At 42.7% G+C, this 27,703-nt stretch overlaps 1 protein-coding gene across 8 annotated transcripts in view; it reads left to right on the top strand.

The window, feature by feature from the left end:
* The window catches only part of LOC118386162 (sushi-repeat-containing protein SRPX-like), a 55,399-nt gene that overhangs the window by 12,366 nt on the left and 15,330 nt on the right, over nt 1–27,703 (top strand). For 2 of the 8 annotated variants that reach the window (XM_052522319.1, XM_052522320.1), the window contains 3 exons: nt 2,167–2,273; nt 3,837–3,902; nt 4,199–9,459. In XM_052522319.1, the coding sequence (XP_052378279.1) occupies nt 2,167–2,273; nt 3,837–3,902; nt 4,199–9,175 (5,150 nt within the window). In that variant the 3' untranslated portion in view covers nt 9,176–9,459. Of the gene's footprint in view, nt 1–2,166; nt 2,274–3,832; nt 3,903–4,198; nt 9,460–10,291; nt 10,720–19,715; nt 19,766–20,357; nt 20,415–21,802; nt 21,998–26,190; nt 26,368–27,703 lie in introns of those variants that run through there. The other 6 variants (XM_035773642.2, XM_035773643.2, XM_035773644.2 and 3 more) reach the window with 6 other exon arrangements.

The raw sequence follows: 27,703 nt of genomic DNA, 5'->3' as shown, positions 1-27,703 counted from the left end.
AATTGAGTGCATGTAAAGTTCTGACCCAAATGGGAATGTGATGAAAGAAATTAAAGCTGAAATAAATCATTATCTCTACTATTATTTTGACATTTCACATTCCTTAAAATAAAGTGGTGATCCTAACTGACCTAAGACAGGGAATTTTTATTAGGATTAAATGTCAGGAATTGTGAAAAACTGAGTTTAAATGTATTTGGCTAAGGTGCATGTAATCTTTCGACTTCAACTGTGTGTGTATAATATATATATATATATATATATATATATATATATATAAAGAAAACCCTTGAATGAGTAGGTGTGCCCAAATGTTTGACTGGTACTTTATATGTAAGTTTGGACACACCCACTTTGGACTGGTACATATATATTGTATGTTTATGTATGTATACAGTACCAGTCAAAAGTTTGGACAAACCTACTCATTCAAGGGTTTTTCTTTATTTTTACTATTTTGTACATTGTAGAATAATAGTGAAGACATCAAAACTGTGAAATAACACATATGGAATCATCTAATAACCAAAAAAGTGTTAAACAAATCCAAATATGTTTTACATTTTAGATTCTTCAAAGTAGCCACTTTGCCTTGATGACAGCTTTGCACACTCTTGGCATTCTTGTCAACTAGCTTCATGAGGAATGCTTTTCCAACTGTCTTGAAGGCGTTGCCACATTACCTGAGCACCTGTTGGCTGATTTTCCTTCACTCTGCAGTCCAACTCATCCCAAACCATCTCAATTGGGTTGAGGTCAGATGGTTGTGGAGGCCAGGTCATCTGATGCAGCACTCCATTACTCTCCTTCTTGGTCAAATGGCCCTCACCCAGCCTGGAGGTATGTTTTTGGGTCATTGTCCTGTTGAAAAACAAATGATAGTCGCACTAAGCGCAAACCAGATGGGATGGAGTATCGCTGCAGAATGCTGTGGTGCCATGCTGGTTAAGTGTGCCTTGAATTCTAAATAAATCACAGACAGTGTCACCAGCGAAACACCCCCACAATATCACACCTCCTCCTCCTCCAGGCTACACGGTGGGAACCACACATGCAGAGATCCTAGCGTTCACATACTCTGCGTCTCTCAAGACACGGTAGTGGGAACCAAAAATCTCAAATTTGGACTCATCACACCAAAGGACAGATTTCCACCAGTCTAATGTCCATTGCTCGTGTTTCTTGGCCCAAGCAAGTCTCTTCTTATTATTGGTGTCCTTTAGTAGTGGATTCTTTGCAGCAATTTGACCACGAGGGCCTGATTCACGCAGTCTCCTCTGAACAGTTTATGTTTAGAGTTTGTGTCCCTAAACTGGAACGGTTGTTGTTAACATGCGCTAATGTGACTAGAATGACAGTGTAAATAGCAGCCAACTTTCCAGGACAGTAGACATGTCTTATGTGGGCAGAAAGCTTAACTTCTTGTTAATCTAACTGCGCTGTCCAATTTACAGTAGCTATAAGAGTGAAAAGGACCATGCTATTGTTTGAGGAGAGTACACAACAACAAAACACTTATCATGGCAACTGGTTTGATATATTCACCTCTGAAGGTAAATAATGTACTTACATTCAGTAATCTTGCTCTGATTTGTCATCCTGTCTTAATGTAATGATAGACTGTCGTTTCTCTTTGCGTATTTGAGCTGTTCTTGCCATAATATGGACTTGGTCTTTTAACAAATAGCGATATCTTCTGTATACTACCCCTACCTTGTCACAACACAACTGATTGGATCAATCACATTGAGATGGAATGAAATTCCACAAAATAACGTTTAACAAGGCACACCTGTTAATAGAAATGCATTCCAGGTGACTACCTCCTGAATGCCAAGAGCGTGCAACGCTGTCATCAAGGCAAAGGGTGGCTACTTTGAAGAATCTAAAATATATTTTGATTTGTTTAACACTTTTTTTGTTACTACATGATTCCATCTGTGTTATTTGATAGTTTTGATGTCTTCACTATTATTCTACAATGTAGAACATAGTAAAAATAAAGAAAAACCATTGAGTAGGTGTGTCTAAACTTTTGAATGGTACTGTATATCTGAATTCTTACATTGAATGTATGTGAAAGTAATTGAGATTTTTGAAATAGTATTTGAACCCAAGTCTGGACCTATCCCAGTGCAGCCATGTTCTCAGTATCTGTATTTACAGAGAGGACCAAGGACACTGTGATAGAAGCAACTGACAGCCGGATGCTCATTGAGAATTTGAAGAAGAACATGGATGAAGAGGACAATAAAGACATGTTGCCAGACCTGGTGAGTACAGTGGTTTTATTATAGAATATTACCATTTGTAGCATGTGTTATGTGTAGATAGGTATGCTGTCTTGCTTTCTTCTGAGGTACAGTATGTGGGCTCCATGTCTTTGGCCTGGGATCATAATGGTCTCTGTTCCCCTCTACGTTTGTCTGGGTTTTCTGTTGTCCTTTACTTTGGTCTGTGGCCTGGGTGCTCCAAGGCAGGAAACAGTGTTTGCAGGCAGTCTTTGAGTATTCCAGGAAAATGTGCATAGCTCAGCGCACTCGTGTGTGTGTGTGTGTGTGTGTGTGTGTGTGTGTGTGTGTGTGTGTGTGTGTGTGTGTGTGTGTGTGTGTGTGTGTGTGTGTGTGTGTGTCTGTGTGTGTGTGAGTGAGTGAGATAGGGGGGCATTTTCCATTTGGTGGAACACTGGGGGGGGAACCCAAAACCCAAAACCATTCAATTTAATTGTACTTGTTTTGGAATCTCTCCATCTGTTTCTGTATCTGTCTCACGCTCATTTGCTTTTCCAAGAAAATATGTCATAAGTCTCCTCAAGGCAGCTTCAGTGCTACAGATGGCTCCTGCCAATAAACAAATGTGTTTGAGCTTAACCCATGTCCCTGCCACCATCCCTCCCATCACCATACACACACACAGAACAAGTATACACATACACACACACATACAGCACCTCCTTGTGTGTAGCTAATCCATTGACTTGGCTGGGATGACGACACACTTCACGTCCATGTTTCCATGACTCCTGCTGAGGGAGACTGTGAGGGAGTCTCCTGTCTTCAGATGAGAAGCGTATTTAGCTACACACAGCCAAACACTGCCACAGAAGCTGGATGCTTTTAGTGATACAAGCACAATGTTTTTACCAACAATATCTTCATCACAGTCTTCATCAGACCATGCATGTTGCAGCACACAATGACATCCAGCACTGTGAACAACAGACGTGGAGGAGAGAGAACAGCTAGAGAAACACATGGAATTGGGAAGACCAGGCTTTTCTTTTAGTTGTGCTTCCTCTCCCATGCATCTGATGTCATTCTTTACACAGAGCCATTAGTGTCTTGTGTGCTATGAGCCTGAGTGTATACTGTACAGGTTTTATCTAGTCCATGAGAGCCTCTGAGGTGTAGTATATGAGAAGTTATGAGATAGATGAGTTTGGCACACGTTGATGAAGGTGCATATGTTAATGAATTGTTTGTAAAATCTTCTAATAAAGGTTGCCTTGGCAATGAGCACCCTCTCATTATCTTAGATTATAATTTATTTCCAGCGGAGATGGGGGAAAAAATAGAGGGATTGAATCGCCATGCGTCTTAGTTCTTCCTACCGGCCTCTAGTTATGTGGTTTGTAGGCTCATGCTTGCCTGCAGGAAAGCTGATTACACACACTTTGTTTACATTGCTGATGGAAAGAAGATTATAGCTTTTGTGTTGTAACCCTTTATAGGGGTTTCATTGTAAGAACTTCTATGTAAGTATTGCCGTATCACTATATAGTTCAATGAGATGTTGAGTTTGGTTGTGAGACTTGTGTCCCGTTCTCTTTGAGGCAGGCATTACCATCAGGGGGAGATTTTGGCGATGAGACTGGGACTACATCTGCAGAACAGAAGGATAAGGTATGTTATTGTATTTACTGGAAGGGAGAGGAAATAAGGACTGCCATCTACAAGTCTTTCTCCTTTTCTCCTTTACTCTACCTTTAGCTACTTTATTCTGCTTTACACTTTACTGTCTCCACTTTATGTTTCAAATCCTTCTCTCTTTTTCTCTACTCTTTGAATATTCTCTCTTTTTTGCAAAACCTTATCCTGTTTTCATATAATTCTTCCTTTGCTCTCCTACTTTTATTTCTCTTTACAACTTTCTCTGTCTTTCTCTTTCTGTCTCCTTTACTCTTTCTCTATCGCTCCAGGGACATAAAAAGGGTCGGGCTCTGAGGAGAGCTGTTAAGGAGGCAGAAATGGAGGTTGAACAAGCCCCGGCCAACAGGAAGCTGCAGCTACTTTCCCGTAAGGCCCTTCCTACCGAGCTTCTGAGAGGCTCCAGCTTGAGTTCATTAAAGGCAGAGGGCACGCCCCCAAAGAGCCCCAAATGCTTAATGAACCCTCAGACCCCAGCCAGCGGCAAGGAAAACATTGCCTTGACAGCAGAAAATTCTGGCATCAAAGTGAACACCAGTAAACTGACAGGTAGTAATCTGCAAAGCACACGTAAAGCAGGGTCTAAACCAATTTCACCAGCAAAGAAACAAAGCAAGTTATCCGTATCGAAACCTAGCACTCCTACACACAGCCAGATCCAGATATCTGTGTCTAAACCCAGCACTCCAAAACATGGTCAAAACAAACTGTCTGAATCTAAACCCAGCACTCCAAAACATGGTCAAAACAAACTGTCTGAATCTAAACCCAGCACTCCAAAACATGGTCAAAACAAACTGTCTGAATCTAAACCCAGCACTCCAAAACATGGTCAAAACAAACTGTCTGAATCTAAACCCAGCACTCCAAAACATGGTCAAAACAAACTGTCTGAATCTAAACCCAGCACTCCAAAACATGGTCAAAACAAACTGTCTGAATCTAAACCCAGCACTCCAAAACATGGTCAAAACAAACTGTCTGAATCTAAACCCAGCACTCCAAAACATGGTCAAAGTAAGCTGTCTGAGATGAATAAAGGTACAGAGATGAAAGTTAAAGGCCCTGTAAAAGTTCAAGGTAAAGAGGCTTTCAAAGACCAGAAATCTAAAATTGCAGAGGAATATACTAAAACAATTGAAGTTCAAAATAAACCACTTCAAGAGATCATGCCCCCTCCAGTCAAAGTTAAAGGTAAACCTGTGGAAAAGGAAACAACTCCAATTAAGGCTACTGCTGAAACCATTCCTTTGAAAGTAAAGAGCATTCCCAAGAAGATTGTAGATGATAACAAACCATCTGAATGTAAAGGCACTCCAATAAAAGGAAAAAAGAAGGCAAAAGAGGTGAATGAAGAGAAGATGGAAGAGTCTATTACTTTCAACGAGTCAGGGACAATAGTGGGGAACAAAATGGCAGTTAAAGATAAAGGCAAAGAAAAAGAAAGTGCACCCACCAAAACAAAAAATGTGCCCAAACCAAAAGATGTTGAAGCGATACTAACTGAGATAGAGGGAGCCCCAGTGAAACTGAAAAGCAAGCCGACAGAGGTTTCCAGCCAAGCAGTCTTAGTAGAACCTACCTCAAAGGCCAAATCACCAGTCACATCACTCTCATTATCAGATGCACTACCTCAAAATGCTGGAGATAAGAAGTCAACAAAGTCACTGGTTGTCTGTCAGGTCAGGGATAGAGTGGAGGTCCCAGGGGAAGATGCCTTTGATGAATCCCAGAAGGGGAAGCCTAGCTGGGGAGGATTTCTCAGCGATGCAGCCTCTCTCCTTCCAGATGTGGGGATGGCGGGGACAGCCATGGGGTTCCTGAGTGAGGCGGTGACGAGCGTGAGGGGGATTCAGTCGGAGAGTGACACAGACACTTCTATCCCTCCTCGGCGGTCCAGCCGGGTAGAGAGGTTCACCAAACAGAGCGCCATCACCCAGCCTTCCTCCACATCACCCTCTTCTTCAACATCAGATCCAAGCACAGCTGAGCAAAGCAAGAGGACTGACGCACGCATCGGCACCCTCAGGAATTCTGATCAGGAAGTGGGGAGCAGGATTATTGAGAAGGACCCAGAAACCACAGAGGCTGCTAGTGAGAGGTCAGGGGGTCAGGCCAAGGTTGATTATGATGAGAACTCTAGTAGTCAAAGTTCGGGAGCTGAGGATGATGAAGATAAAGAGGGCGGAGAGGCAGAAGAAAAGAGTGAAGACAGCGAGGGTGCAGAGGCAGAAGAAAAGAGTGAAGAGAGCGAGGGTGCAGAGGCAGAAGAAAAGAGTGAAGAGAGCGAGGGTGCTGAGGCAGAAGAAAAGAGTGAAGACAGCGAGGGTGCAGAGGCAGAAGAAAAGAGTGAAGACAGCGAGGGTGCAGAGGCAGAAGAAAAGAGTGAAGACAGCGAGGGTGCAGAGGCAGAAGAAAAGAGTGAAGACAGCGAGGGTGCAGAGGCAGAAGAAAAGAGTGAAGACAGCGAGGGTGCAGAGGCAGAAGAAAAGAGTGAAGACAGCGAGGGTGCTGAGGCAGAAGAAAAGAGTGAAGACAGCGAGGGTGCAGAGGCAGAAGAAAAGAGTGAAGACAGCGAGGGTGCAGAGGCAGAAGAAAAGAGTGAAGACAGCGAGGGTGCAGAGGCAGAAGAAAAGAGTGAAGAGAGCGAGGGCGCAGAGGCAGAAGAAAAGAGTGAAGAGAGCGAGGGTGCAGAGGCAGAAGAAAAGAGTGAAGACAGCGAGGGTGCAGAGGCAGAAGAAAAGAGTGAAGACAGCGAGGGTGCAGAGGCAGAAGAAAAGAGTGAAGACAGCGAGGGTGCTGAGGCAGAAGAAAAGAGTGAAGACAGCGAGGGTGCAGAGGCAGAAGAAAAGAGTGAAGACAGCGAGGGTGCAGAGGCAGAAGAAAAGAGTGAAGACAGCGAGGGTGCAGAGGCAGAAGAAAAGAGTGAAGAGAGCGAGGGCGCAGAGGCAGAAGAAAAGAGTGAAGAGAGCGAGGGCGCAGAGGCAGAAGAAAAGAGTGAAGACAGCGAGGGCGCAGAGGCAGAAGAAAAGAGTGAAGAGGATGCGGAGGCGGAAGAAGAAGAAGAAACGAGTGATAGTGTGGGGACAGGTGAGGGGGAGGAGGAAGACGAGAGGTGTGCGAGTGAGGGGACAGGAGAGTGGGAACAGGGAGAGAAGAGTGATAGTGATGCGACTATAAAGGGGGAGGAGAAGAGTGATGGTGAGGGGACAAGTGATGGGGAGGAGAGCAAAGAGAGTGATTCTGAGGCAAGCCTAGTGGAGGAGGGAGAGGAGACGAGTGCACAGAGTGAGGGGGAAGGAGAAGAGGGCGAAAGTGGTTCTGGGACAAGTGGAGAGGAGGAGATGAGTGAAGAAGAGTCCAGTGATGAAGAGAGTGGGGATAAAAAAAAAGAGGAAGAGGAGGAGAGCAATTCGAGTGAGTATGAAAAGGAGGAGAGTGGTGATGAATCAGGAAGTGAGGCTGAGCGCAAGAGTGAGGTATCAGCAGAAGAGAAAGAAGATAAACAAGCAGAAAAAGCAGAAAGTAAAGCCACTGAGTCAGCAGAGGAGGAAGGAGAGAACCAAGAAGAGGAAGAGAGTGGAGCAGAGGAGGAAGGAGAGAACCAAGAAGAGGAAGAGAGTGGAGCAGAGGAAGAAGGAGAGAACCAAGAAGAGGAAGAGAGTGGAGCAGAGGAGGAAGGAGAGAACCAAGAAGAGGAAGAGAGTGGAGCAGAGGAGGAAGGAGAGAACCAAGAAGAGGAAGAGAGTGGAGCAGAGGAGGAAGGAGAGAACCAAGAAGAGGAAGAGAGTGGAGCAGAGGAGGAAGGAGAGAACCAAGAAGAGGAAGAGAGTGGAGCAGAGGAGGAAGGAGAGAACCAAGAAGACGAAGAGAGTGGAGCAGAGGAGGAAGGAGAGAACCAAGAAGATGAAGAGAGTGGAGCAGAGGATGAAGGAGAGAACCAAGAAGAGGAAGAGAGTGGAACAGAGGAGGAAGGAAAGAACCAAGAAGAGGAAGAGAGTGGAACAGAGGAGGAAGGAAAGAACCAAGAAGAGGAAGAGAGTGGAGCAGAGGAGGAAGGAGAGAACCAAGAAGAGGAAGAGAGTGGAGCAGAGGAGGAAGGAGAGGGAGAGGATAAGGAAGGTAGTGAAAGTAAAGAAAATGAGGAGAGGGAGGAGGAGGCAGGCGTAAGTGAGGAGGAAGAAGAGGACGAGGGAAAGGATGAAGAAAGTGGAGAAGGTGAGGATGATGCAGGAGAGGGGGAAGCACTTGAGGGTGAGGATGAAAAGGAAGATGAAAAGGATGAGAACAACAAAGTTGAAGAGGGTGAGGAGGGACGAGAAGATGATGTGAAAGAAGCCAGGGGAGAGGAAGAGGTTGAAGGTGGAAAAGGTGAGGAAGAGGAGAAAGAAGCCAGGGGAGAGGAAGAGGTTGAAGGTGAGGAAGAGGAGGAGGAAGAAGAAGAAGAGGGAGACAAAGAAGCAGAAGGAGAAAAGGAAGGAGAGGAGGAGGAAGAAGAAAGACAGCAAGGAGAGTGGGAGGATGAAGGAAAGGAAGAGGGTGAAGGGGAGGAGGAAGAAGAAGAGGAAATTAAGAATAGAGAAGATCAAGGAGAAGGAAAGGATGAGGATATGAAAGAAAGAGAAGAGAATAATGAGGAGAAGGCAGAGGATGAGAGTGAAAAGGTGGATGGTGAAAAACAGGAAGAGGAGAAAGAGGAAAGAGGAGTGCATGAAGAGAGAGATGAGGAAGCAAATAAACCAGAAGAGGAAAGGGAGTGGCAAGAGGAGGAAGTGAAGGGAAAAAACAGGGAGGGGGAGGAGAAGGGGGGAGGTAAAAAAGAAGGGAAAGAAAATAAGACAAGTGATGGGGAGGTAGAACAAGAGGAGGAAGAAGAGGGCACATGTGAACAGAAAGGGGAGATGGATGAGGAGGAAGGGGAAGAGGAGAAAGAAAAGGAGGAGAAAGATAGTAAAGGAGAAGAAGAGGGGGAGGAAGACAGTAAAGGAGAGGAAGAGGAGGGAGAGGAAGAAGAGGGGGAGGAAGAAGAAGAGAGAAAATCACAGAAAGGGATAAAGAAAGGGTCACAGAGCGTACCACCTAAAGCAGCTCCCCCCAGCAGGAAAGGGAAGGAAGAGCCCCCAATGGAGAAACCCAAACCACCAGCCCGCACCAAGCTGAGGACCACAGGGGGAAAACAGGCCAATGGAACCCAAGAATCCCAACAGTTCTGGAACAATGTCTTACCCCAGTACCTGGAGCTGAAGTGAAATATACTGGACATCAATGGTTCCCAATTTTATTTGGGTCAGAACCCATAACCTGACTGTTAATAACAGCTGGAATGGGTCTGGACCTCAGAAAACTAAGCCAGGTGCTCAATATACAGCACGACCCTACGTAAACTCCTTGAATTTAATCAATATCTGCATACAATTTACACAATATGCCCACTGTACTGTAAGGTACTAAACTGAGTGTACTCATGCACTATACTGTACTGAATTGTAATATACAGATATTTGTATTAAATAAAGACAAATTGAGAATTTCACAGGACTGTCAGGAGCAAAGACTTTTTTTCTAGTAGATATAGTAGACATAGTTAAAGATGATTGTTCTGTCTCTATACCTAGGGGATAGGGTATCATTAACCCCTAGAGTTCAGTTTACTGTAATTATAGATGAATGTACTGACTGTCTGGAAGGGCACTTGGAGCCAGCAGAAGACATGGGATCCACTTCTAGAATCTAAAACATCAATTTCTGCAGTACATGTAGGAGAAACAAACACGTGCACAGTCATGCGCACACACATGCAGTTTGTGTTTCAGCCTAGTTCAGTCTGGTTTGGTGTTATTGTTATTGTAGTTCCTGAGAGGCTACTGCACAGAAGCTATGTTTGACTCACACTACTCTCTCCTGTTTCCTGTGAAGACAAGGAGCACCTTAACACCTTCATGTGGAGACTCGCCCCTAAAGAGACCAGAGAGGAGAACTGGCAGGCAGGCAGCCAAAACTGTGTGTGAGTGCGCATGTGTGTGTGTGTGTGTGTGTGTGTGTGTGTGTGGTGGTGGAGAGTCTTTCATCAGCTGTATACTTTCTCTCACCACTCATGTGCGAGTGTCTGTGTGAGATCTCTTTCTGTGTGTGTGGATGTGAATGGACATGTTTAACTATACTTGTGGGGACCAGAAGAATAGTAAACAAACAAGATTTGACTAACTGGGGACATTTTGTTAGTTCCCATGAGGTCAAATACTATTTCTAGGGGGTTTAGGGTTACGTTTAGAATTAGTGTTAGGATCTAGGTTCGTTTGGGGGGTTAGGAGCTAGGGTTAGGGTAAATAGGATTGTGACTGGGACTGAATTGTGTGTGTCCAGCAATGATGTATCACTTTGGTGTTTGAGATGCCTTTATTTGGTTGTGCTTTTAGATTTTTTTTATTGGGGAATGTATTTCCCCAGCAGCCTTGGCAAGTGGCAACTAGACCTAAATGCGTAAGCTATTGTATGAAAACAAAGTCCCCTTGTTGCAGTTTAAAATGTCTACTATAATTTGTTAGAGTTGTTTGCAGTGTTTAGTTCAGTGTTGCTGCACTTAGCTGTGACGCGCGCGCCGTGGCTCAGGCCAGATTCGATTAGGATCCTGGTGGAGTATCCTCTCGTGTTTCTGGAGCAGGAGGCGGGTCTTTGGAAAGTTGGAATGCCTTGGAAGTTTTCCTGTACTTTACAAAGATGTTGAATATGGACACCTGGCTGGTAGTGTCCCTGTTCGTGTTTGTCCAGCTCTTCTTCAGTTTAGCGTATGAAGGTAAGGAATTGCAAATATTTATCCATCCCGCGGATCAGAGGGATTTAGTTAACCCACTAGTGTCCAAATTGACACCGTCCATTTAATTTACATTTCTCAAATGTAACGTTTTTAGATATTTGCATAACATAGTTAGTGGTTGTTGCAATTTGTTCTGTTATTACGTATTCATTATCGGTTAGCCTATATCCCACCGCTACTTTTTGAGAGCCACATTTTATGTTTACGTGGAGGGGGGTGAGGCTAGGGTAAAAGGGGGAATGCAGTGCGCATCTGGGGGACGTCTCCCGCAGAATTCATGTGAGACACTAAAGCCAGCATTATGTAGATGGTGCCTTAGCTTACCTTCGTGCTATAGCCTGTAAAAAAAACATTTATTAATTAAGTCCTGTGTTCAAGTTATTTTGCCATGCAAAGTAAGGGCGCTATCCCACTGGGCACAGACGTCAATTCAACGCAGCTATTCCAAGTTGGTTCAACGTAATTTCATTGAAATGTCGTGGAAACAACATTGATTCAACCAGTGTGTCCAGTGGGTAATGCGTTTAACAGTTGTACATTCGTTTAACAAGGGGATATGTACGTTAAACGTGCCAAAATGTAACTAATCTTTACCTAGCTAATGGTCTATGATTTCAGTCAACAGAGTGGCGATTCACATCGAAATTGTCAATAGCCTAGATAATTCCACGTCTCCAGTAAATATTTCCAGACTACAGGCCACCCCAGTGTGACCGGCATTGGAGCTCCGTGCTCTGCAATCAGAGCCCATAGCTCCGGGATGTCGGAGCCGTCACCGGCCACAAGCCACACAAGGGCTCCTGTGTTCGGATTAACTGCACATTTGCTCGGGCTGCCTCCTCCCATTTCCTAGTTTTCCTAGACCCGCAGATCTGTGGAGTCAGTGTCTGTCCAGTGCTGGGTGGTTTTGTTTAATAAGATTGTAAGGTCTCTTTGGAGGGTGACAGGAGGACTGTACCAGTTGAATGGAACCGTCAACAGGCCATACCATTGATTTAAAGGTAGACAGACACCATGATGGGATAGAGAGACCATTATAGTTGTTTTATTTTTTGCTGGTCTATTGATTTGATTCCATGTGGTGTTCTCTCATCTTAGCTTGGTTACACAATAATTTCACACAAAGTCACACACACATATATGCAAGCACTTACACACACACACACACACTGAGAGAGTTTTCCAGATGGCTGGGTGCCAACAGGGCAGGGACAGTATCCTGCAGAGGAACATTCACTGAAGAGTAATGACAAGCTGAAATAAGTTCAAGACGAGATGGGACTGTATAATAGTTTGGATGCATGAGTGTATACGTGTGCGTTTATCATGGAGTGTATGTGTATGTCTGTATCAAGGTTAGAGATGTAATGTGTGTCAGAGAGAGAGATTGTGTGGGTGTGTGTGCTTGAGGGTGTGTGAGGGTGTTGATTTGGAGATGTATGTGTCTTGTCCAGTGGCGGCGCGGCTTACCACTTCTGTCTGAGAAACAGGCTGAAACATGTGCATACGCTACTGGAGTTAGATTTACACTGACAGGGTAAACACAGCTTGTCAAACTGATGCTTATAGCTGGAGGTCACTGGTGAGTCTGTGTGCTTGTGAGTGTGTGTGTGTGTGTGTTTATGGGGGTTGATTTAACAGGGGTCTTTGTATTTATTTGGGGGTTGTTAGTTAGACTTTATGTGGCGTAATTTATGTGTGTGTGTGTTTTAAAGGGGGTTGAGAAGGGTGGATGGTTTGGGTTTTAAGTAGCCTTAGTAACCTTTCTTTGCTTTGGTGTTATAGAATGCATTGAGGTGTCTACTGAGAGACAGGCTGAGTGTTGTTACTTTACGTGCATTGAGGTGTCTACTGAGAGACAGGCTGAGTATTGTTACTTTACGTGCATTGAGGTGTCTACTGAGAGACAGGCTGAGTGTTGTTACTTTACGTGCATTGAGGTGTCTACTGAGAGACAGGCGGAGTGTTGATGCTACCTCCAGGGCATATGAAGATGGGTGGTAACTGGCAAGGGAAGGGTTTGATGGTTGGTTCTCTCCGGAACTCTGTATGTTTCTGTCTCTGCTGCTGTCTCAAAAAACAAGATGGTTGCCACTGTCTCCTTTGTCCCGTCTCATTACTATTTTCTCTTGTCAGCACAAGCAGACACTCACACAGACACAAGTACACACTCAGCGACGCCTTCGCCTTTATAGCTCGCTCAGCATGCATTTCTACTTACAGTGAAACCCAGTCATAATGACTCTATGAATCATTCATATTTTACGAATGGACTGCTGTGCTGTTGGTCTAGGTGGTGAGTGACCTTGTATGTATAGTTAATTGTCAGAAAGCTCAAACATGCCGTCTTAACACAGAGTGATGTAACCCAGGGAATTCTCTAAGCCTGCAAGCTTACTAATACCACTGGAGTAGCAGTAATAATGGTTCTTCTCATTTTCCATGGTGAGAGAGAAAGAGAGCATGACGGTAAGCGAGTCAGTGATTGATGCGTTAAGAAAGGTGTCGTGAGCATGTGATGTTGGAGAGAACACAAGTTTAAGTGGTTGGTTGAGGAAGAGATCTATTAAAGGGAAGTTGTGCACAGAGGCAGTGCGAAAAATATGGTCAAATCACTTCACTGTCTTTGTCTTTATTCTATGTGTTTCTAATGCCCAGATGAAATAACAGATGCCTGTACTGACTGTTCAGTTCTCCTCCTGGCATGTTTCTACATTAACCCTGTCATCGATTCCTATTGCGCACAGCTCAGCTGAATAAAGCTGACTGGAACCTCAGTTTGTGTTCCCTCTGGCCCTGTTGTTCTCATTGAGCTTGGCAGGAGAGCCTCTCTCGCTCTGTCGCTCTCTCTGTTTTATCAACACCGTGTTCTCTCTGACGTCTTCCCACCCTCTGAGGAGTCATTTTCACTGTGAGAGAGAAGAGAAAAGAAGAGAGAGACTGTTAGGGATTCTGTCTGATTCCAAACCTCAGTGCACTGACAGAAAGACTGTTGGGACCGGGACCATGTTTATGTGGATGAATGACAACTTATAGGTTTTCTCTTTCTTTGTTATTGAAAACTCTGGATCTGGCCTTCATTCACACACTGATGTTAAGCAAATAAGAAATAACTTTATACTGGCAAGTTGAGTGTCAACTTCTCAGCATATCAGCTTTTATTCAAGGCTGGCTCAATTTGATGATGTGGATGAGATCGTTTCAAGTTAATCATAGTGTTATTTTATCCCTGGCTGTTCTGGAGACCCGCTTTGAGTGGAAAAGGAACAGTACTGCGGTATTCTAAGATCCCTCTAAGATCCCTTAGGAAAGGAGAGAGACACGTCTATAATAATGTGTTATGCCCTCTGCTGCAGATTGCTGGATGGGATGTGAGTGTCAGTCTAACTGGCTGCCTTTGTCTCTAAGGATGTGCATATGGAGAAGATGGACTAGCTCTGCCTCTGGGAAATATCCCCTGCTATAGGCTATGAGGCTCTCTGCTGGTATGGTGTATGTCAGTAGAGCCCCCTAGGATTCCATTTATTACAGAATAACAAAACCAAAAAATCAGAGCAGAACTTTAGTTGTTGTAGCAGGATAGTAATCTGTAGAACAGTCTCGATAGAGAGAGAAAGGAAGGCCTACGTGTGTGTGTTAGATTTACTCTGTTGTCTGTTGTCTATTATGGCTCCATAACAAAGCCCAGTAGAGATGTGTGGTAAGTTCTCCATGTGCACTCTGGTGTTGGGCCATATAGTGGTCGTACTCTGTAAGGATAGTCATATATAACCTCACTGTAGGCAGTGAATTGACTGCAAGCTTGTTATAGAACTGATCTGAAGCAGCAGCACACACCTGTGATTAGTTTCCCAGATATGTCTGTTTCCCTCTGATAGACTTCCGAGGCTGTGTGCCCGTGACTTTTCCCCTCAGTCAGCCAAATCAGATTCAGGGTCTGTATAAGGATGTGCTCAGTAGCAGTGTGATCTGACTGCTAAAACCGCAGTGCACGTTAGGCATTTGGCTGACGTGTATGTACGCCTGCCGGGCTGGGAGCGTGTAGCTGTAGCAGGAGTGAAAGACTTCTCTGTCTGTTTTGTCCCTCATGGATCCTGAACAGAGAACACATTCACACTGGGTTGGAGTCCACAACATCCTCCTCTGGTAGCGATTAGGCGTATCTGAGCTCGCTCCTCACTCCTCTCTCCCATTTACACCCTTTTCCTTCCCTCACCCATTCTCTCTCCCTAATGTCACTCCTTTATCTTGCATTGTGAATTGAAAGGTTATGTATCATTTTGAAGCAGTAATTTTGCTGTGACAGCGAAGCATTGTCTGCCAGACAAGCAACGTCCCAATACTCATATCTGCTTTCCTTTTGACAACTGATATCAAATATCTTGACAGATGAAAGCAATACGCCAGATTTCTATTGGAAGGGCCATTCTTTTTCTAGCTCTCTCACATAGAGGTCGACCGATTAATCGGAATGGCCGATTAATTAGGGCCGATTTCAAGTTTTCATAACAATCGGAAATCGTTATTTTTGGCCCCCCGATTTGGCTGAATTATTATTATTTTTTGTACACCTTTTTAACTCGGAAAGTCAGTTAAGAACACATTCTTATTTTCAATGACGGCCTAGGAACGGTCGGTTAACTGCCTTGTTCAGGGGCAAAAGGACAGATTTTTACCTTGTCAGCTCGGGGATTCAATCTTGCAACCTTACAGTTAACTAGTCCAACGCTCTAACCACCTGCTTTACATTGCACTCCACGAGGAGCCTGCCTGTTACGCGAATGCAGTAAGAAGCTAAGGTAAGTTGCTAGCTAGCATTAAACTTATCTTATAAAAAACAATCAATCAATCATAATCACTAGTTAACTACACATGGTTGATGATATTACTAGTTTATGTAGCGTGTCCTGCGTTGTATATAATCGATGCGGTGCGGGAAAAGGACTGCCGTTGCTCCAACGTGTACCTAACCATAAACATCAATGCCTTTCTTAAAATCAATACACAGAAGTATCTAGTTTTAAACCTGCATATTTAGCTAAAAGAAATCCAGGTTAGCAGGCAATATTAACTTCTTGCGGCGACCCATCCCGGATCCGGTATCGTGACTACGGCTCAAGCTCATTACCATAACGCAAAATGCAAAAAAATATTCTTAGAAATATTTAACCTCCACACATTAACAAGTCCAATAGCTCAAATGAAAGATAAACACCTTGTTCATCTACCCGGCGAGTCAGATTTCTAAAATGTTTTACGGCGAAAACATAGCACATATTTATATTAGACCACCACCGAAACAAAAGACGAGAGGCAGCCATTTTGTCCCAGAAAATATAAAATTATAAAATCAGGATTAAAAAATAAATCATTCACTAACCTTTTGAAAATCTTCATCAGATGACAGTAATAGTACATGTTACACAATAAAAACATTTTTTTTCAATAATATGCCATTTATATCCATAAATCTCTGTTTACAATGACGACATTTCAAAAAATGCTACTCAAATGTCCGGAGAAATGATGATAGCTCCGACAGGTAACGTCAGATAACAAGCAATAAACATTACTAAATATACATGTTCTACATATAGTTACAAAGATACACTTCTTCTTAATGCAACCGCTGTATTACATTTATTTTTAAGGTTACAGAATTCGTTCACTGGCTATACAATGAGACGGTGCTCAGATATTAGCAGTATGTCTCCTCTACGTTTGGAGTCCACAGAAACCCAAAATAACCACATAAATATTCCCTTACCTTTGATGTTCTTCGATCAGAAGACGTAGAAGGAGTCATACTTACCCAATACATCGTTTGGTTTGACGTTGTGTGTCTGTATTAGCATATGCTAACAGCTTCAGCTGAAATGCACCCAAAATGACTTCTGGTCCCGCACTCTTGCGCATCAAAACTTCAAATTGACATATTATATGTCGACTAAACTGGTCAAACTATGTGCAGAATCGAGCTTTATGATGTTTTTAACATGTAAAACAATGATCAGCGCGAACAGACAAACCGCCTTCAATTGCTGTTACTTGGAAAAGAACGTGCCCCAAATCGGCCGCGCGCAATAGAGTGCATGTATTTGAGAGTGACACTATAACATTTTCGCCCACCAAACGACGAGGGCTCGCGGGATTCTCACAATGAACGCGCCATTTGAAAGCAGGCATCACGCTGAACACATACACACTGTTCCCAGATCGGTAGCTGCCTGGGAAGGGTGGGGGCGATGACGTCAAAGTTGACCCAACTTTTCTCTTGACAAGAGAGCGTTTGGGAGAAAGGCTGCCCTGAGAGTTCTGCTTTACATACAGACATAATTTAAACGGTTTTAGAAACTTTAGAGTGTTTTCTATTCAATAATAATGATTATATGCATATATTAGCAATTTTGGGAAAAAATATTTTCAGTTTACTATGGGCACGCACTTCCTCCAAAGGGGGCAGTATTGAGGCCTAGTCTTAATAGGTTAACCAGGTGAAATTGTGTCACTTTTCTTGCGTTCATTGCACGCAGAGTCAGGGTATATGTGATAATAATAAACGTTTTGTTTTCGAAATGATAGTTTCCGGATTCGACCATATTAATGACCAAAGGCTCCTATTTCTGTGTTATTATGTTATAATTAAGTCTATGATTTGATATTTGATAGAGAAGTCTGACTGAGCAATGGTAGGCAGCAGCAGGCTCGTAAGCATTCATTCAAACAGCACTTTCGTGATTTTGCCAGCAGCCCTTAGTAATACTTCAAGCATTGCGCTGTTTATGACTTCAAGTTTATCAACTCCCGAGATTAGGCTGGTGTAACCGATGTGAAATGGCTAGCTAGTTAGCAGTGTGCGCGCTAATAGCGTTTCAAACGTCACTCGCTGTGAGACTTGGAGTAGTTGTTCCCCTTGTTCCGCAAGGGGCGCGGATTTTGTGCAGCAATGTGAAATGCTGCTTCAAATGGTGGCTGTTGTCGATGTGTTCCTGGTTCGAGCCCAGGTAGGAGCGAGGAGAGGGACGGAAGCTATACTGTTACACTGGCAATACTAAAGTGCATATAAGAACATCCAATAGTCAAAGGTATATGGAATACAAATGGTATAGAGAGAAATAGTCCTATAAATATAATATTAACTACAACCTAAAACCTCTTACCTTGGAATATTGAAGTCTCATGTTAAATCTTCTTAGGGCTGCAATCCCGTTAACGGGATCGACATGACAACAGCCAGTGAAAGTGCAGGGCGCCAAATTCAAAACAACAGAAATCTCATAATTACAATTCCTCAAACATGCATGTATCTTATACCATTTTAAAGGTAATCTTGTTGTTAATCACACCACAGTGTCCAATTTCAAATACGCTTTACAGCAAAAGCACCACAAACGATAATGTTAGGTCACCTCATAGCCACAGAAAAACACAGCCATTTTTCCAGCAAAAGATTTTCCAGCCAGTCACAAGAACCACAAATAGAGATTAATCACTTTGATCATTTTCATAAAATGACACTCATAGGACTTCATGTTACACAATACATGTATGTTTTGTTTGATAAAGTTCATATTTTTCAAAATATGAGTTTACATTGGCGCATTACATTCACTAGTTCCAAAAACATCCAGTGATTTTGCATACCCACATCATTCAACAGAAATACTCATAATAAATGTAGATGATAATACAAGTTATACATATGGAATTATAGATATACCTCTCCTTAATGCAACCGCTGTGTCAGATTTTTAAAAAAAATTACGGAAAAAGAAACCCATGCAATAATCTGCGACGGCGCTCAAAAGTAACCGTCACAAAAGCCGCAATGATGGCGTCAATATAAACAAGAAATGATATGATAAATATTCCCTTAACTTTGATGATCTACATCAGAAAGCACTCCAGGAATCCTAGTTCCACAATTAATGTTTGATTTGTTTGATAATGTCCATTATTTATGTCCAAGTAGCTACTTTTGTTAGGGCGTTTAGTACTCAAATCCAAACGCTCGTGCAGGTCCAGCCAAACGTCGGACGAAAAATTCTAAAAGTTATATTACAGGTCGTAGAAACATTTCAATCTAAGTATAGAATCAATCATTAGGATGTTTTTATCATAAATCTTCAATAACGTTCCAACCAGAGAATTCCATTGCCTGTAGAAAAGCCATGGAACTCAGGTCGCTCTCATGTGAAATGCGCTGACCAGGACCTGGCTCTCTGCCAGACCACTGACTCAAAGAGCTCTCATCCAGCCCCACATCACAGTGGAAGCCTCATTCAAGCTTCTAAAGGCGGTTGACATCTAGTCATCCCTAGGAAGTGCAACATGAACCATATTCCACTGTGTATTCGATAGGGCTGTTCAAAAACTACAAACCTCAGATTTACCACTTCCTGTTTGGATATATTCTCAGGTTTTTGCCTGCAATATGAGTTCTGTTATACTCACAGACACCATTCAAACAGTTTTAGAAACTTCAGAGTGTTTTCTATCCACATGTACTAATAATATGCATATATTGGCAACTGGGACTGAGGAGCAGGCCATTTACTCTGGGCACCTATGGACACCTTATTCATCCAAGCTACTCAATACTGCCCCTGCAGCCATAAGAAGTATAAAAAGGAACCACCAGCTTTCATATGTTCTCACGTTCTGAGCAAGGAACTTAAAGATTAGCTTTTTTTACATGGCACATATTGCACTTTTACTTTCTTCTCCAACACTTTGTTTTTGCCTTATTTAAACCAAATTGAACATGTTTCATTATTTATTTGAGGCTAAATTGATTTTTATTGATGTATTATATTAAGTTAAAATAAGTGTTCATTCAGTATTGTTGTAATTGTCATTATTACAAATAAATAAATAAAAAATAGTCCGATTTAAACGGTATCGGCTTTTTGTGGTCATCCAATAATCGGTATCGGCGTTGAAAAATCATAATCGGTCGACCTCTACTCTCATAGTGACCAAGAAGGAGAGGAAACCAATATTGGAGCACTCGTCACATATCACAGTAAGTATGTTGGTGACCTCACAACAAGACCCTGAGTCACATTTCAGCAAGAACAAACATGAAAAAACATTTTGGAATGGAGAAAGGGTTTAGGTAGTTCCTCCTCCGTTTCAAAACGTTTCCTTCAGTTTCATACTTACTGAATGTAACCCCAGTGTGAGGTTGCCATTGCACCACTGGTTTTAGAACAAGGTTGCAGTAAAAGTGATTAATTGTGCCAAACCAGCTGGGGAGAAAGGCTCCCTTAGGGTTCTGCTTCTCTGCATGTGTTAAAGAGATTTCTCTCATTCCTCTTTGGAGGAATAGTTTAGCAACGTTTTCCAACAGTGATAATTTTGATTTAATAATGACCTCTTGCAAAACACCAGTAAAGTCCAACCCAAATATTTTGTTGAAAGATTAGGCCCACATCATGTTTTGAAACGTTGATAAACCCTTTCAATCAAATGTATTTATAAAGCCCTTTTTACATCAGCAGATGTCACAAAGTGCTATGCAGAAACCAATGCAGCCCTACTCTTATCTTGAATGCAGCCTTGCTCTCTCCCTGCCTTGGTCACTAGCTGCTTTCTTCTCCCTCTTACTTTCTCAGGGTCGGGATACTATGGCTATGGAGATGATGAAGATGCATATGCTCGTAGAAACGGAGGTGAATGCTTTGACCAAGCTCTGCTGCCACACGCACGCACGCTTTTTACACACTCTGGCACTCGCTTTCAACATGCAGGAAAGTTTAGGGTTGAAATAAGCCTTTTAAACTCAAAGCATTGACTTTACTTTTTATCAACATTGAAAACATTTATTTTATTTAAAAAGCCAATCAAAGTTAGCTGTGTGTCTTTCACTTCAATGTGATGTACATAACTATGTTATTTTCTTCTCCACAAGATAGCGATATGCTTCATCCCATGTTTTACAAACTGACACAATTATGTCAAACTAACTTTCAACTTTTCTTTGAGGACAGTTAGACATGGAATTTTACCCTCTGGGCCAAACCAAACTCCTGGACTATTTCTCTTCTGTAGAGACTCAAATATAGTATTGTGTTCTTTTACTCAATGACAGTGGAGACTGGAGTTACAGCCAACACACACAAACACAAACTGTCCAGCTCCTGTCCAGCTGGTGTATGTTTGAGAGTGTGCGTGCGTGCTTACAAGAAAGTGTGTGTGTTCTGAGCCAGTGGGAAAAGACTGCATATTTTATTTCCCTGGAATACAAACCTACTGGCCCCTCAAACTTGGCATTCCCAAAAGGAATCTTTAGGTAAGCTTTTGAGGGATGGATAGAGCCATGCAACCGGTCGAGGAAAGTTGTAGGCAACTTGAGTGTTCTTCTGACAAATCTTTATCCCTCATGCTGTAAATCAGCTCTAGATCATCATCCACTTCAGCCTCCATTCTGAAGGTTATATTTATTAATAGTTCAATTGATGGGGTTTAGTAGCTCTAATCAACAGTATGATTGAGCGATCCCGTTTAAATCTACTGGATCAAAGTGATCAAAGACAGACAGACACCCACACACACACTCAATCTATTTCCCTTACTCTCAACCTCAATCTTTTCTTTACTCAAGCAAGTACTTCTTGTTGTCAAGTACTTCTTATTGTCAGTATGGATTATGGTGAGTGACGAAGCCATTGTATCATTCTGTCTACCTGTGATAAGATGATGGATGGGTTTACACTAGCACTCCAGATTTCATCTTTTTAGTCTGCTGTAAACACTGTGTCCTGTGGTAAATCAGTATGGATTATGTATGTTGCTATGGGAAACTCACTGCCTGACTTACACTCATAGCCTCTCTTCATTTTAGCAGTAAGGTGAGGAAACACATTGATGTCCAACACACTGGTAAATACCCCCCGGCCCCCAATAGTTAATTTACATTGCGGCACAAACAGATAATGTCTATCTCTATCCTGTATAGGAAGATGTCTGTCCAGCATCTGAACCAGAAGGACGTTTATTTCAATCTTTTATGTGAATGCCATAACTCTCCCTCTTATTCCCCCCTCAACCCCATTTTTAGGGACCCCTTGGTGCGCGCCCATCAAGGTGAAGCATGGCGACGTGAGTTGTCGGAGTCCTGGGGGGCAGTATTATAAGAACGTGATGGGATCGCGCTGTAAGATCCGCTGTAAGAGGGGTTACGAGATGCAGCAGGGACACCCAGAGGTGGTGTGTATGGCCAGCAAACACTGGTCAGGAAACTACGCATGCAGGGGTGAGACCACCACACACACACACACACAAACTCGCACACCTGGCCTACTGGCGAGACCCAAAATCACTGGACACCTTTACACCAAACATACAGTACCAGTCAAAAGTTTGGACACACCTACTCATTCAAGGGTTTTTCTTTATTTTTACATTATTTTACATTGTAGAAATAACACACATGGCCTCATGTAGTAACCAAACAAGTGTTTAACAAATCTAAATAGATTTTAGATTTTTCAAAGTAGCCACCCTTTGCTTTGATGACAGCTTTTGCACACTCTTGGCATTCTCTCAACCAACTTCAACTGGAATGCTTTTCCAACAGTCTTGAAGGAGTTCCCACAGATGCTGAGCACTTGTTGGCTGCTTTTCCTTCACTCTGCGGGCCAACTCATCCCAACTCCTCAGTTTTGAGACACTGTAAAGTCCATGCAGAATAAGATCACCTCCTCCCAACTGCCCACTGCACCGAGGCTAGAAAACACTGTCACCACCGATAAATCCACGATAATCGAGAATTTCAACAAGCATTTTTCTACGGCTAGCCATGCTTTCCACCTGTCTACACCTACCCCGGCCAACAGCTCTGCACCCCCTGCAGAAACTTGCCCAAGCCCCCCCCACCCACCTCTCCTTCACCCAAATCCAGATAGCTGATGTTCTGAAAAAGCTGCAAAATCTGGACCCCTACAAATAAACTGGGCTAGACAATCTGGACCCTCTCTTTCTGCGGCAATTGTTGCAATCCCTTTTACTAGCCTGTTCAACCTTTCTTCCCTTCTTTAAAGGGGGAGACACTCTAGACCCAAACTCTTATAGACCTATATCCATCCTGCCCTGCCTTGCTAAAGTCTTCGAAAGCCAAGTTAACCTCTTGCTCCTACCTGGCACGCAGGCGTCCCATCTAGAGCTCTGGAAATGCGAATGCTCTACGCTAAATGCTAATAGTATTAGTTAAAACTCAAACGTTCATTAAAATACACATGCAGGGTATTGAATTAAAGCTACACTCGTTGTGAATCCAGGCAACAAGTCAGATTTTTAAAATGCTTTTCGGCGAAAGCATGAGAAGCTATTATCTGATAGCATGTAACACCCCAAAAGACCCGCAGGGAACGTAAACAAAATAATTAGCATAGTCGTCGCTACACAAACCGCACAAATAAAATATAAAACATTCATTACCTTTGACCATCTTCTTTGTTGGCACTCCTAGATGTCCCATAATCACTATTGGGTCTTTTTTTCGATTAAATCAGTCCATATATAGCCTAGATATCGATCTATGTGATAAACAGAAAAAAATAGTGTTTCATAACGTAACGTCATTTTTTAAAATTCAAAAAGTCGACGATAAACTTTCACAAAACACTTCGAAATACTTTTGTAATGCAACTTTAGGTATTAGTACACGTTAATAAGCGATAAAATTAATCAGGAGGCGATGTCAATTCTATAGGTGTCCGTCTCGAAAAAATGTCTGGAGAGAGCTCGACCAAAACATTTACAAAATAGCCTCCAACACTCTACTCAGCAAATTAGATGTAGTCTATCACAGTGCCATCCGTTTTGTGGCGGCAGGGTAGCCTAGTGGTTAGAGCGTTGGACTAGTAACCGGAAGGTTGCAAGTTCAAACCCCCAAGCTGACAAGGTACAAATCTGTCGTTCTGCCCCTGAACAGGCAGTTAACCCACTGTTCCTAGGCCGTCATTGAAAATAAGAATTTGTTCTTAACTGACTTGCCTAGTTAAATAAAGGTAAAATAAAAAAATTAATAATTGGCACCAAAGCCCCATATACCACCCACCACTGCGACCTCTATGCTCTCGTTGACTGTCCCTCGCTTCATGTTTGTCGCCAAACCCACTGGTCATCTATAAGTCTTTGCTATGTAAAGCCCCGTCTTTTCTCAGCTCACTGTTCACCATTGCAACACCCACCTGTAGCTCGCGCTCCAGCAGGTATATTTCACTGGTCATCCCCAAAGCCAACTCCTCATTTGGCCACCTTTCCTTCCAGTTCTCTGCTGCCAATGACTGGAACAAATTGCAAAAATCACTGAAGCTGGAGGCTTACATCTCCCTCACTAACTTTAAGCATCAGCTGTCAGAGCAGCGCACCTACACACAGCCCATCTGTAAATAGCCCACCCAACTACCTCATCCCCATATTGTTATTTATTTTTGCTCTTTTGCACACCAGCATCTACTTGCACATCATCATCTGCACATCTATCACTCCAGTGTTTATGCTAAATTGTAATTATTTCGCCACTATGGCCTATTTATTGCCTTACCTCCCTAATCTTACTACATTTGCACACACTGTATATATATATTTATATTGTGTTATTGACTGTATGTTTGTTTATCCCATGTGTAACTCTGTTTTTGTTTTTGTCGCACTGCTTTATCTTGGCCAGGTCGCAGTTGTAAATGAGAACTTGTTCTCAACTGGCCTACCTGGTTAAATAAAGGTGAAATAAAAAAATGTAAAATCCCTAACCATCTCAATTGGGTTGAGGTTGGGTGATTGTGGAGGCCAGGTCATCTGATGCAGCACTCCATCACTCTCCTTTTTGGTTAAATAGCCCTTCCACAGCCTGGAGATGTGTTTTGGGGCCATTGTCCTGTTGAAAAACAAATGATAGTCCCACTAAGTGCAAACCAGATGGGATGGCGTATTGCTGCAGAGTGCTGTGGCAGCCATGCTGGTTCATTGTGCCTTGAAATCTAAATAAATCACCGACCGCGTCATCAGCAAAGCATTCCCACAACATCCCACCTTCTCCTCCATGTTTCACGGTGGGAACCACACAGGCGTTCACCTACTCTGCATCTCACAAAGACATGGCACTCAAATTTGGATTCATCAGACCAAATGACAGATTCCCACAGGTTTAATGTCAATTGCTTGTGTTTCTTGGCCCAAGCAAGTCTCTTCTTTTTATTGCCGTCCTTTAGTAGTGGTTTCTTTCAGCAATTCAACCTTGAAGGCCTGAACAGTTGATGTTGAGATGTCTGTTACTTGAACTCTGTGAAGCATTTATTTGGGCTGCAATTTCTGAGGCTGCTAACTTTAATGAACTTATCCACTGCAGCAGAGGTAACTCTGGGTCTTCCTTTCCTGTGGCGGTTCTCATGAGAGCCAGTTTCATCATAGCGCTTGATGGTTTTAACGACTGCATTTGAAGAAACTTTCAAAATTCTTGATGTGTTCAGTATTGACTGACCTTCATGTCTTAAGATCGGTGTCCCTAAACTGGAACGGTTGTTGTTAACATGCTCTAATGTGACTAGAATGACAGTGTAAATAGCAGCCAACTTTCCAGGACAGTAGACATGTCTTATATGGGCAGAAAGCTTAACTTCTTGTTAATCTAACTGCACTGTCCAATTTACAGTAGCTATTACAGTGAAAAAAGACCACGTTATTGTCTGAGGAGAGTGCAAAACAACAACATGCTTTTATCATGGCAACTGATTTGATACATTCACCTCAGAAGGTAAATAATGTACTTACATTCAGTAATCTTGCTCTGATTTGTCATCCTGAGGGTCCCAGAGATAAAAGGTAGCATAGTTTTGTTTGATCAAATCCATTTTTATATTCAAATGTAAGAACTGGGTTCTACAGTTTGAACCCCTGCTGTCTCTGGCCTCACACCCACCCTGCCCGGCAATCTAGTTGCGAAAGTTGAAAAAGAGGTTGTGATCCATGCTTATTTGAGCTGTTCTTGCCATAATATGGACTTAGTCTTACACAAATTGACTTTTAACAAGGCACACCTGTTAATTTAAATGATTTCCAGGTGACTACCTCATGAAGCTGGTTGAGAGAATGCCAAGAGTGTGCAAAGTTGTCATCAAGGCAAAGAGTGGCTACTTTGAAGAATCTCAAGTATAAAATATATTTTTGATTTTGTTTAACACTTTTTTGGTTACTACATGATTCCATATGTGTTATTTTATAATTACGATGTCTTCACTGTTATTCTACAATGTAGAAATGTAGTACAAATAAAGAAAAACCCGTAAAAGAGTAGGTGTGTCCAAACTTTTGACTGGTACTGTATGTAGCCACTGAAGATACACACAGCCAATAGAATCATTGTCAGATTCATCAGCTACCTGCTAATCATACACCCTCTTTGTGAAAATACATTTTTGGACTTGATTTGTGTTTCCCTGTCAGAGATCCGGTGTCCTAAGCTACAGATGCCTGCTAATGGTGGCTATAAGTGTTCAGATGGATCCTACTTTAACTCCCGCTGTGAGTTCTTCTGCTCCCTTGGATACACTCTGAAGGGGTCCAAGACTGTCACCTGCCAGTACCACAAGACCTGGACCTCAGGGGAGAGTGCCTGCATAGGTGAGTCAGAGAGTGCTTGTGTGGATGTGTGTGCGTGCGTTCGTGTGTGTATTTACCGATGTACAGTATGTGTATGGCGTTTGTGTGTGTGGTGTTTGTAGCTGTCAAATCAAATCGATTTTTTTCAACAGTGAAATGCTTACAAGCCCTTAACCAACAATGCAGTTTTTTTTTAAGTGTTTAGAAATTATTTACTAAATAAACTGAAGTAAGCAATAAATAAATAAAAAGTAAAAAATAAGAAAATAGAAAAATAACAAATAATGAAAGAGCAACAATAAAATAACTGTAACAAGGCTATATACAGGGGGTACCGGTCCATGTGTGGGGGCACTGGTTAGTCGAGGTAATTGACGTAATATGTACAGTCGTGGCCAAAAGTTTAGAGAATGACACAAATATTAATTTTCACAAAGTCTGCTGCTTCAGTTTGTGTGATGGCAATTTGCTTATACTCCAGAATGTTATGAAGAGTGATCATATTAATTGCAATTCATTGCAAAGTCCCTCTTTGCCATGCAAATGATTCTGAATCCACAAAAAAACATTTCCACTGCATTTCAGCCCTGCCACAAAAGGACCAGCTGACATCATGTCAGTGATTCTCTCGTTAACACAGGTGTGAGTGTTGACGAGGACAAGGCTGGAGATCACTCTGTCATGCTGATTGAGTTCGAATAACAGACTGGAAGCTTCAAAAGGAGGGTGGTGCTTGGAATCATTGTTCTTCCTCTGTCAACCATGGTTACCTGCAAGGAAACACATGCCATCATCATTGCTTTGCACAAAAAGAGCTTCACAGGCAAGGATATTGCTGCCAGTAAGATTGCACCATAATCAACCATTTATCGGATCATCAACAACTTCAAGGAGAGCGGTTCAATAGTTGTGAAGAAGGCTTCAGGGCATCAAGAAAGTCCAGCAAGCACCAGGACCGTCTCCTAAAGTTGATTCAGCTGCGGGATCGGGGCACCACTAGCACAGAGCTTGCTCAGGAATGGCAGCAGGCAGGTGTGAGTTCATCTGCACGCACAGTGAGGCAAAGTCTTTTGGAGGATGGCCTGGTGTCAAGAAGGACAGCAAAGAAGCCACTTCTCTCCAGGAAAAACATCAGGGACAGACTGATATTCTGCAAAAGGTACAGGGATTGGACTGCTGAGGACTGGCGTAAAGTCATTTTCTCTGATGGATCCCCTTTCCAATTGTTTGGGGCATCCGGCAAAAAGGTTGTCTAGGTGAGCGCTACCATCAGTCCTGTGTCATGCCAGGAAACTCCCCAGACCGTAATCCCATTGAGAACTTGTGGTCAATCTTCAAGAGGCGGGTGGACAAACAA

The sequence above is a fragment of the Oncorhynchus keta genome, chromosome 7, assembly GCF_023373465.1.
Source record: "Oncorhynchus keta strain PuntledgeMale-10-30-2019 chromosome 7, Oket_V2, whole genome shotgun sequence".
Classification (NCBI taxonomy): Eukaryota; Metazoa; Chordata; class Actinopteri; order Salmoniformes; family Salmonidae; genus Oncorhynchus; species Oncorhynchus keta.
The sequence above is the reverse complement of the archived record's forward strand: the minus strand, read 5'-3'. Positions and strand labels throughout refer to the sequence as shown.